At 30.8% G+C, this 12,669-nt stretch overlaps 1 protein-coding gene across 17 annotated transcripts in view; it reads left to right on the top strand.

The window, feature by feature from the left end:
- Window positions 1–12,669, top strand: part of LOC139491953 (putative leucine-rich repeat-containing protein DDB_G0290503) — a 35,792-nt gene that overhangs the window by 17,934 nt on the left and 5,189 nt on the right. For 7 of the 17 annotated variants that reach the window (XM_071279912.1, XM_071279913.1, XM_071279905.1 and 4 more), the window contains 7 exons: window positions 1,271–1,474; window positions 4,663–4,849; window positions 5,291–5,466; window positions 6,298–6,517; window positions 7,059–7,847; window positions 8,308–8,535; window positions 10,796–10,927. In XM_071279912.1, coding sequence (XP_071136013.1) covers window positions 1,271–1,474; window positions 4,663–4,849; window positions 5,291–5,466; window positions 6,298–6,517; window positions 7,059–7,847; window positions 8,308–8,535; window positions 10,796–10,927 — 1,936 coding nt within the window. The remainder of the gene's footprint in view (window positions 1–1,270; window positions 1,475–4,662; window positions 4,850–5,290; window positions 5,467–6,297; window positions 6,518–7,058; window positions 7,848–8,307; window positions 8,536–10,795; window positions 10,928–12,669) is intronic. The other 10 variants (XM_071279921.1, XM_071279920.1, XM_071279909.1 and 7 more) reach the window with 4 other exon arrangements.

Raw genomic sequence — 12,669 nt, 5'->3', positions numbered from 1 at the left:
CACTCCAATTTTAACCTGTTTGTTTTATATAGGGTCTGTCTTCAGCTATAATTGCCTTGTGTTCTTTTTATAGTTCATCCAGTTAATTAAAGAAGAAACAAAAACAATAAATAAAATTTATATACAGATCCCCAAAAATGTCTTATTTCAGATATAAAACATATGAATTGCAGACATCAAAAGGACAAGAGATGTTACATGTCCTTCATTTAGGAATTTTCTTATCCTTATTGCGATGTTTTTATTAATGAAATAATGCGACTGGATAGATTTTTACTAGCATTCTGGTATTTTGTATATATGAATGAAGATAACCCTGAAATCGCAATAATTAATCTCGCATATTAGTCCATTAAAAAAAATTCACAATAATAAACGCACTCAAATCTGAATTTATATACAGTAACAAACATGCAGCAAAATTAGCAATTAAGGAATTAATAAATGGCCCGAGAACACAGTTATTTCGAGTGCATTTCTTTTAGACAATAAATTCAAATTAAAAAAATCGCACCTGCTCTTTCTCAAAAAGATTTTTACAGCGTAGTGTACTACTAGTGAGACAAATAATATCAAAATTATAGAAACTTCTACCAGCTCTAACTCAAAATATTGACAATTCTGTGTTAAGGGGGTGTAAAATTCAGTTTGACAGCTTCAGACGTGATAAAATTTGACCTTTTTAAACTGGACCAAATCACTACTTAACATAAAGATTCAGCACCCAAATTTTTTTAACATGTAATAACATTCCCTTACTTAATATTTCATGCATTTAATATCAAGAAATAAATTGGGAAAGAGTATCAAATAAAACATGCAAGTTATACACTGTTTACACTAGGGACTATATGTGTAGACAACGAAAACCAAAGGACGATAACTGTGTCCTTGGATCAGATGATGGGTGGGGTAAATTAATGTTTACAAAGAAAGAAACCTACCACAGAACTAAAAATCACAATACCAGTCAACAGTGATTAAAATGCATACATAAAAAAAATCAGCTTAAAAGAACATTTATAGGACATATATATAACAAATCAAGTTTTATTTTTTTAAATAAGATATTTCTTACAGTAAATCCAAACAAAGAAAGGACAGACACTGTTACTTTATGGTGATAACTCTACCGACATAACTTCATTGCTAAAAATGCTTCATAGGATCAGTGTCTGTATAATTCCAATGGTCATATGATCATTGACTTTTGGCAAATAACATAAATAAAGATGCTGTAGTTAATATTTGATGATTTTTATGCTTACAGGACAGTGTGGTGCAGAAAAGAATAGAGGATCTAGAAGATACAGTCAGAAATCTACGTAAATTATTAAGTGCTAGGGAACAAGAGGTCCATGAATTAACTGATCAACTCAATGATATTAGAGACATCAATAGGTCTTTACAAGATGATCTGGAACACAGCAGAGAGAAACAGTCAAGTACACCCAAACCTGGAAAAAATCAGGAGGTATGTCTAATTATAACTCACAGAAATACTATTTCAGTACCAATTTCCTAGACTCGTTCAAGAATATCCCACTGTAGTTAATTATTCAGGAAAACTGAAAGGTCACCGTATGGCCTTCATTGAACTATAAGCAAAGTCCATACCGCATAGTCAGCTATAAAAGTCCATGAAATGACAAATGTACAATAATTTAAACGAGAAAACTAAGGCCTAATTTATGTACAAAAAGATGAACGAAAAACAAATATGTAACACATAAACAAACGACAATGAATGATTACAGTCTCCTGACTTGGGACAGGCACATACATACAGAATGTGGCAGGGTTAAACCTGTTAGCATACCTGCCAACTTTTGAAAATGGCCATGGGGGTTTTTGTGCGCGGCACCATTTTTGAGGGTAGAATTTTTCGCGGCATTTTTTCGTGTGATGGTTTGGCTCCTAAAAGTGTCTGACATACTTCTTTTTTGGGGGGTGATAGTTGAAGATGCTATTATAACCTATCTTTTTTTAAATTGTTTGATTGTTGTATTCTTTTTGTTGAGATAAACACCAGTAAGATGACTGCATGTGTGTCTGATACATTGTCAAGAAATAAAAAAAAAAAAAGTAATAATTTTAATAATTTAATAACAAATGAGGGTCTGGAATGGGGGGGGGGGGGGGGGTCTGTTGTTCTGTAAACATTTAATTTTAACCCCTTTTTTCTCTAATCTTCAAAAAATTAACCTCTTTTTTCTCTAATCTTCAAAAAATTAACCTCTTTTTTCTCTAATCTTCAAAAAATTTGACCATGCATTTCTCCAATTTTCATTTTTTTTTTGCCCTTTATTCTCTAATCTTCATTTTTTAAGGGCATTATATTCTTTGATCATTTAACCCCATCCAAACCCTCATATATTATATAGATCAATATCACAAGCAGTACTAGAATGTTTGGAGACATCATTAAGGCCATCGTGGTCAACTTAAAAGTCTCTGTTGCAAACTTTACAAAATGCATGTGACAATCCTAACGTTGATTTAGACAACCAGCCCCTGTACTTGACATCATTCTCATATTTCTCTAAGTATTTGCACGAAGCAACACGCTTTTTTTTCTTAGGCGGTGACAGAACTATTTTGCAAGTGATAACTCGCCCGTCATGATTCCAATTTTTATAAATTTAACACCCAAGCTAAAAAAAAACAACTCAAAATTTCGATTCTTTGATTCTTTGATTGTTTACTATGCCGACATTAATTAACTGGTGAATGCGTGATCACTAAATTTTGATTGGATGAAATTTGCCAGACACGATTTGTCTCCCTTGGGAAAACTTTCAAAAGTTCAAACTCGGGAACAAAAATATTTTTCGTGTAAATTTTACTAAAATCGTGTTTTTTGGCTATTTTCACGATCATGATCGTGTAATCGGGACAGAGGGTCAAAATCGTGTAGTACACGCCTAAATCGTGAAAGTTGGCAGGTATGTGTTAGCGGGATCCTCCCCTAACCTGGGACAGTGGTGTAACTATACAATATAAGAACGACCTATAAAAATCAGTTGAATAAGGCTTAACTCATCAGATGCATACAAATAGAAATATCTTACAAAAACACAAAGTGGACGCGGCTGGGTACTTGAATATGCCAACAACAAAAAAACCAAAAAGTACAAATCTGAGATTACTCGCAGTTACTGACAGCTAGTTCACAGCCACTTACAACTAATAAAAAAAAATCATGCATCTAAGACTAAATTGTCTTTGAATGTTTCAATTTTCACTACTGTAAATTCAGAAATTATTGCGTGCATTTATTATTGCGATTTTGTCATTTTAGACTTAAATAGGATTTTAATTTTTACGATTTTGAGAATATCCTGTTTAATTCATATAAAATATTTCAAAATGCGAGTTTAAATTATTGCGTTTACAACTCTGTCGCAATTTTTGCAATAATAAAAACCTCGCATTAATATCTGAATTTACAGTATTTCCAAATTTTAAAATATGACTTTGGAAAATTATTTAGCTAGTTATACTTCCTAGCCAAGTTGATAAAAAAAATCTTTTCTTAAATTGATCGAAACTGTGAGGAAAATTTATTAATTGAAGTATGCTTCACAATTTCTTATTTACTTAGATAAAAAATATGGTTTATTGATACCAAGTCATATTGATTAATCGGTTGTTTGAACAGTCACCTAGGTATGTTAGGTATACTTTCCAGAGGTGTTAAAACTTGTTATAGAGGTCAGCCAGGTAAACGCTATAAAACTTCTGTTTTATTTTATCTCACGATCTGATCAAGATTTATGACTGGTTTTACATAATATATTCTTTAAAGTTCTTTAATAATAGGGTTCTATAAGTTTGGTCATAAGAAATCAATATACAGTAAATGTAGACAATCATTGTAATGATAGTGCAATGAATTAGTTTAATTATTACGTTCCATACAGAGGGGTTATTCATAAAAGTTTTTCTCATTTTGTTCTTCAGTGCAGCTCGTCCAACTTTATAGTATATCAATTAAGGCTATTATTATTTATTTCCAAGATTAAACATGCAATTAAAACAAAATTGAGATGATCATGTAATAACTATTTTATTTTGTGGTCCTTAGTAGTCTTGACAGTTGTCCTATGTTATGTCTTTGTGATATTTTTGTTATTTAAGGAGGACCCAAAGAATTAACAGCTAATATGTGATTATCAGTCTATTATTATAGCCATTTATTATGCCCCATTTATGGGCATTATGTTTTATGGTCTGTGCGTCCATCTGTTAGATTGTATGTTCGACCGTTCGTTTCGTCTGTTCGTCCATTCGTCCTTATGTCCAACTTCAGGTTAAAGCTTTTGGTCAAGGTCAGGTTAAAGTTTTTGTTCAAGGTAGTTTTTGATAAAGTTGAAGTCCAATCAATTTAAAACTTAGTACACATGTTCCCTATGATATGATCTTTTTAATTTTAATGCCAAATTAGAGTTTTAACCCCATTTTCACACAAATACTTGTCTATTGTAGAAGACCTTATATTTACATAAAACTACCATCTGGTGTTTTTTTGTGTCCATAAGTTTCTGCCCCACTGACACTAGTACACCTCACCGTGGATTGTCATCTGTTATTATAAAAAGAAAAATAAAGGACAACAAAAACTCAGTCATTTTAAACAAATCTATGTTGTTTTTTTTACAGTTAGAAAGACGGTATGGCCTGTTATCCAATGAGAAGGAGATATTAGCACAGGAAGTGGTCAAACTACACGATCACATCAATGATTTACAGCAAAGATTAGAGAGAGATGGACGACCTGATGGAGAGACACATCCTAGTATAAGTAGTTACGATCCAAATAATCCAAACGCTCTTCAAAGAAAAATCGGTAATTTAAAAAAACTGCTAGTTATCAGATTAAAATATGTGATTGACCACTTGGCACATTTATGGTTTCAGTTGTACAAGAATCATGAAGGCTTTATTTTAGTAAAACATATGTCAAAGTTAAGATAATTTGCTAGTAGAGATCGTGAATCTCAGCATTTAAGTCTTCATTTGGGTAAACTTAATTTGTAAACCTCATTATTTGTGGATCCCAACTTTCTTGAATTTCATATGATCTGGTAAACCGCAAATTTGAATATCAAATGAAGTTCAAAAATTGTATAGACTTGTTTGCAGTCTGTTTGATTACCATAAAATAAATATCCATGAATATTTTTTTGCCTAATACACTAAAATACTTGGAAAATAAATCTACAGTATTATTGAATATTAAAGTTGTTGCTTTACTTTAAGTTTATAAACAAATAATATTTATTTATAGCTGACCTACAAAGTCAAGTACAAGACTTACAAGAAGCCAATGAGTCAGCAGTTTTGGAGGTGAATAATTCAGAGAGGAAAATAAAAGAGCTAACAAAACAGAATGAAGGTTTCAGAACAACACAAAATGTTGGTCATCAGGATTTACACGCAGAGAATAGAATGCTACATGATAAGGTACATGAACTAAAATATTTGTAGTATTAGAAAAATCTTTTTTTGTATAAACTATGAAGCCAGTCATTTTTAAAACTTCATACAGTATAAAACTAGAAGATGTGGAATGATTTCTAATGAGACTACTCCACCAGAGTTTAAATCATACATGGATAAAAGCAGTTATTTTTAGGCCACTGTAGGGCCTTTAACAATGAGAAAAAACATACTGTATAGTCAGCTATAAAGGGGCCTAACATGAAAAATGTAAAACAATTTATAACTTTTAAATCTTCCTGAATATGCATGAAATTTTTGCTGACATAAAGCATCTTACGACTATTACAGTGAATTCATATCAAGGGTACAAATTTTCTTGGATTGAGGAAACAATATATCATCATGGATATTTAATTTCATGGTTTTACCAATGTTTTCATAAAAACTTTTAGAAAAATTTGACTTTGATTGAAATTTAGGGTTCACTTACCCATGAAATCCACAAATATTATGGTATGATGATGAAAAAATGATTATGAATCCACAGTTATAAGCTGAATCCCAGAGCTTATAATAGATGGAAATACAAAATTGTGCATGTTGCTGAAAACTGTTTAAAAAATATATGTATAAATTAATTACAAAAAATACTTTTTTGAGCACTGGATTTCGGTATTGATCCTTTAGTGATTCAAGAATTCTTTTTTGGAATTTCGGGATGTCAGGATTTAAATTTCTCAAATTCAGGACCTCAGGATTTTATGTTTATAAGCCTGGGATTTTGAGATCGGGACTCCTCCAACCCCCCTCACTATGGTAAAGATATTTGTTTTAATGATAACCCTTTTGTAGATATCCAAACTTTGGGAGCAAGGATATGGAGACAGTACAGATCACAAGGTCAGAGTTGAGAACCAACAGCTGAGAGATGATAATCGTGCCATCAGGGAAAGGAATTATAAACTACATGAAGAAAATCTTAAACTGAAAGAGGAAGTTACAGAAATCAGAAGAGTACTAGAGAGACAAAGCTCAGATTCCAAAATGTCTAGAATTAGTGTTGGTAATTTAGGTAAGATCATTTTTTCTTATTATACACCTTATCGCTAATCCCGGCTGACCCAGCCGCTTGAACTTTTGACGCAAACAACAATCACTTTTCCATTGTGGCATCAGATATTTTGTTTTATGACGTCAAAATTTTACGGGAACCTGTGTGATATCCAGTAATGGCGGACATATAACGATAAGGTGTATTAAACAGCGGGTTTTTTTAAGTAGCTTGCTATTTTGAATTTTCTACAGGTGGCTCTAAATTTTCAATATGATAAAGTAAGGAGATGTGGTATGTTTGCCAATGAGACAACCCTACACAAGAATTCAAAAGATGTGGGTGTAAGAAATTACAAGCAACTGTACAACCAACAACAAACAAGACCTATACTGTATAGGTAATTATAAAAGTCCCTGTCATGAAAAAATTCATGCCAGTTAGATATTCTTGCTGATAAAGTCAGTATTAAAAACAAAAATGCCATTATTCTATTTAGATAAAAGGTTTCATAAAATGATATACATAAAAATACAATTGACATTTATTCTATGCTTTTCAGAAAGAGAACATATGGATTCCAAATATTCGAGCCTTGATAGATCAAAACTACCAAGTTTAGGAATAGAAAAATCACCAAACACAAGTTTGACTCTTTTAAATGGACATACTGATCATAGACCTATTCCAGAAAAAGATGGTCATCGCTATAGTTACCGACAAAACAAGGAAGAAAAATTATATACTGGACTAAGTGAGAGAGAAAGTGTAAATAAGTACTCTACTCAAATCGATGATTCTAAATATAGAACAAGTATGGAAAAGTCAGAGCCCTATCTACGAAATACTTACGTCAGTGACGATTTAAAGAGTTCTTATGATACAGATGCAAGAACATTTAGAGATGTAGAAAACAAAGAGGAAAGTCGATTTAGAAGTAGTTTGGAAAGAGCAGAAGCTAAATTGAGAAGTAGTTTAGAGAAAAATTCATATTTAGATAAAATTACACGATACGAAACGAAAGGTACTGATAGATTAAAAACTGATAGGAGTTTAGATAGGAGTTTGGATAGAAGTAGAACTCATGAACGACCAAAGTCAGAAACTTATCGCTCGATGCCGGATGGAATTAGTGACAAAGATGAAAGATCGCCTAGTCAGCGATACGATTTGACCCCAACTCGTCACCATGACAACAGAATTGACAGAAAGACAGAATATGAAAAAAGAAATGATTATGGCTTAGAATCTAAAAGTCTGACCAGTATAGATAGGGATTATAAAACACTGACGGCATCTTACCCAGAACTAGCAAGAATAGTACCCACCTCTGATGCAGAAAAACGGAGAGGTAATATATGCAAATTAAAATTTTATTTTATTTCATTATTATTTATTTAAATGATTGTTTTTTATTATGTATGTTTGTATCTTTATTTTGCAAAGTCCAGCTTTATGTTTCATTAAATATGGAACAGGAAGAAAAAAGAAATAGTTTGAAAAGTTTGAAAAGCAAAATTTTGAACGATTTTCGACAAGATTGGCTTTTGATTATGATAGCTAGACTAAGTATAAGGATGAATTACTTTATAAATTGTGAAGTTGATAAAGTTGTTAGAAAAGCTTTTGTGTTGCTATGGTTACAATAAATTGTTGTTTGGCTTTTTCTGTAGCTGCCAGATTAGAAATGAAGGCATACTTTTAGTCTGATTACAGCATTTATAATCTTTAAGCACAATTAACTGATTGCACATTGAGGCATGAAAAAATAAGATTTGCACAGTAACGCATAACATAATGACCAATTGTAGAAATGTCTCGATCAGAGGTTGACCTTCGTCCTAAACGAGGACGTTCCAGATCACCAGATCGGCACAATTGTACAGCAAGATCTGCCAGCCCTAAAAGAGGGTTGCCAAAGCCTTCTGGCTTTCGCTTTAGGAATATCACAAAACATCGCATGCCACATCAAACGTATAAATGGGACGGTAGGTTTGCATGCGCTCAATGTGGAAGCCATTTACTAAAGCATTTACTAGGTAACCAATCATTAACCATAGATGTGGCTTATGGCGCAGGTCATTGGTGTTGTGACAGTCAGTTTTCTCAAAATTGATACAGCATTCTTTGTTATATCAGCCTAATCCAATTTGACCTTTTTGAAAAAGAAGTAACTTGCAAATTAGAGAATCACAGTTTAAAAATAATTTAGAGTACTGAATCCAAAGGTTACTTCAGAAATTTATACAATTTGTTTGCCATTAACATAATACATATTATTTTAGTACATAAACTCAGAATTTTTTGAAAAATATTGCTGTTTTTCATACTTCCTACTTCTTTTTTTTTAGACGAATGAAGTTTAGTCACTTAAAATTAGTTCCCCCAGTAATATTTATTTGAACAGTTCTCTTAATTTTGATTGGTTAAAAAATTCATGCTGACTTTGGACGTTTTAAAGTCATTGATAATTAGACAAAAGTGTTGAATTTTGAGAAACTGACAATGTGATGGTGGCAATGTCACATGTGTCAGTACATATATATATAAAAGGCATTTATTATGTTGTGTGCACTTTTACTACTCACATAGGTAAATGTAAATATATGTACACTACATTATTTTTATTGTGTATGCCTGTATACTAAATGTTAGCTACATAATATATACCAAAGAATTTTGCAAAAGTTGGTGTTATCTTGTTCCCAATCATTTTCTCTGCAATGGTATAAATTACATGACAAAATCCAGTTAGGAACTTTATCATACGTCATGGTTGTCTGAAATGCTGGTGGGACAATAACTGGATCCCTGTTAACGAACAATGCTTTTGAGTTAAAACAAAATGTAATGCTTTATCAGTTGACAGTTATTCAAAATATAGGGGAGGGTGATACCCAAAGGGTTGTATTTTTGGCTTACAAATTTTTCCTCCTTGCGTTTAAAAAAATATTGCTGTTTTGCCATCAACTTAACATCTGCATGGAGTGATTCTAATTGCTTCAGTATAAGCATGAAACATGCAGGTTATTTAATCAGTATGTCAGTTTTTACTTCCAACCTTCAATGCTTTTTCAATGAAAATTTCTTTGATTTTCAACCTAAAATGATCATTAAAATTTCACCAACTTTGCTTCAGCTGCTGTATACCCCAGAGAGTTAGTTTTAATTCATGAAGTTTTTACTGCTGATGTATAGTAAATGCAAACTGTCTATTGTTTAAGACTGTAAAATGATTTCTATATATATGTTGTAAATGTTATAAAAATGGGGAAATGTATTTTGATTGCAGTCTATACTCCATTTCTTCATACTACACGGTAAAAATTTGTCATTGTACTTTGAAAAAGGGACATGACTTAAATTGAAAATATCATTCTATGGATTCAATTACTTTTGTAATTGTAAAATTCTTAAAAATTGGTATCCTACAAATGAAAGGTATCCACAATATATGTTAATTGTCTCTAAAATGCCAATGTGCATGGTTTTTAGCTGACTCTTGATAAAGAATCAACGTTGACAACAGTAATGTGTTTTGTAACTATTTGGATGTGGGTTTAAAGCATAATTGGGACATAGAACATAGTTTGATTAATAACACCTTGTTTGATTTCTGATATACAAGTTTTACATTAATGGTGTACGGTCATAATTCGGTGGATGAACACTTTAAAGTAGAGTATTGTTGTGTTGAATAGAAGTCAAATACACACTTTAATCTTTTGTAGTTGTTTTATACCTGTGTTTTGGGTTCAGTAAAGTGGTAGAATTTAAATTTGAATGGTAGATTTTATTTAAACTTCAATTCATTTTCAATATAAATCATTCTGGTTTCTTAGCAAATATGGATCTATTATACAGTAAGGATTGCAAACATTAAAATAAGATAACGTTACAAAATGTAATATTTAATAAATTTTATAATACTATTTCGGTTTTCTGCATTTATGCCTGTTAAAACAAAGCTGTTAATGTTTATACTTTTTCAGTTATAAGTTTGTTTCTTGGAATCATGCTTTATATAATGAATTATACTAAAATGTAAATTATTTTAAATATTATGAATTTAATGAATAATTTTATTAAACAACATTGCTTTATTTCATATAAATTTTTCATAACTATTTTTTATAACCCCAAAATGGGTAACACAGTTAACAATTGTGCGAATGAAACACAAAGGTTGACCATGTTGACCCAAGACAACAAGTTTAAATTAATTGAAATGAAACATTAAACAATAATTTAAAGTATCTTGTCTAAAATTGAATGTATTTCAAACTGTTTACTTTTTAGGACTTAACAGGACGGAAGGTTATTTAAGGGACGAAGATATGTCCAGATATACATGCACGCGACCTAGAGTCGACACTCGTATGTCGTATTCCACACAAGATTATCACAACAGGGATTATGATGCTTATAATAGTATGTTTTATATTTTGATGTCGTTTCCCTGTTTGTGTAAAAGTTTATCCTCTTTATTTAAATTTCACTTTCCTGCATGTTGTGAGATGCACAAAACAAAAAATCTTAATTCACATTCATTTGAAAACTTTTGTTATTTTCTTTTTCCGGTATTTTCAAATTATTGTACACCATAATGTTTATCTTATTTAATAAATGTTGAGTTTTAATTTTTTCTTGGTTGATCAGTGATGGTTTTGTTTCTTTTTTTCTATTTTAAAGATTGTGTCAAGGGAGACAATAACATATTTACACATAGAATTGAGACATGGGAAGTAACTCTGGGCATTATTTATTAACTTTATATTACATGAAACAAAGTACTTAGATTTGTAAATTTTAATCTTTGAAAGATTTTCACTATGATTTTTTTCTTTTTCTTTATAGACATACTATGTGTACTTTGAAATGAATTGCTTTACTATGGCAAAGTCATCAGTTTTAAAGTTAACATTTATATATTACTTTTGTATTGAACATTTCATTCTGATGGTGTTAATTGTGGTTAAAAAGAAATTATTACAGTACTTTTACATTATTAACCTCTAAAGTTGCAATACAAATTTTAAAAATATGAATTAACTGTATTTTAAAATACACATTTAAACCTAGCCAAGTTGATCGCATTGAACAAACATTTATATAAATAAAATTAAAACGGGCAGTTTGAGTAAAAAAAAGTTAAGTACGAAGCAGTTTAGTGAATAAAATTTATTAAAAAATCTGTTTATCCACCATGCTACATATTCTTTCACTACAACAGTGAAGTTTTTAAAAGGCTAGTTTTGCTAGAATGTTTGTGCACAGTTATGTCTAAATACTTCATTGACAGGACATCACTAAGGTACAAATGAATTTTAAGAGCCAATTTAAATTGAATAGAAAGCAGTTTTGCAAATTGATTTTTAATGTATGACTTAGGGACACTTAATGTTATGAACATTAATGGTAGAATTTTACTGCATCAAAAAATGAATTTCCACAAACAAAAAAAGTCAAAGTGGCAGTCCAAATTTCCAGCCATTCAACCTGGTCTTCTGACTAAGCAGACCCTGTTTTTTTACCATTGCACCCAAGATTTTTGAAAAGCTGATTTGCCTATTGTTTAATATAATATATGTGTCATGTTTGTTTGCCAATTGCTGCCTAAATTATAAACAAGTGTTGTAGATAAAATCAACAGCATGAAACTAACAATTTTGATTATGATATTCACAATTAATATATATTCCTTGCAATGTCTGTTTAAAGTATATTTTACTTATCCATATACATGTATATATTATTAATTATATATCGATAAAGCTGAAAAAGTAAGTTTATAGGAAAACTTTTCTGGTTTAATCACAAACGACAGTGAACCAAACCTGGTAAATCTTCATTTTGATTCTGATTAATTATACATTATGAGAATTGCTATCTCTTCCAGATATTTCCAACCATTTAAATTATTTTCTTCTTCTTCTATTCATATTTTTTTTCATTCAACAATTTTGATTAATTTGTAAAAAGTTGGAAATAATCAATGCAGTGTTAATTTTGCTGTATCTGCAGTATGAAAGTAAAAATTGACTGCCAAAATACTAAAAAGTAAAGTATGAAACTGAAAAAAAAAGGGAATGATACCTTCAGGATAAATATAGTATTTTAACATAATCAAAAACAACTAGTAGGGAATCTTAGGCATACCTAACTATATTTTT

Source organism: Mytilus edulis, chromosome 10 (genome assembly GCF_963676685.1).
Source record: "Mytilus edulis chromosome 10, xbMytEdul2.2, whole genome shotgun sequence".
NCBI lineage: Eukaryota > Metazoa > Mollusca > Bivalvia > Mytilida > Mytilidae > Mytilus > Mytilus edulis.
Note: the sequence above shows the minus strand (reverse complement) of the source record. Positions and strands in the feature narration are given on the sequence as shown.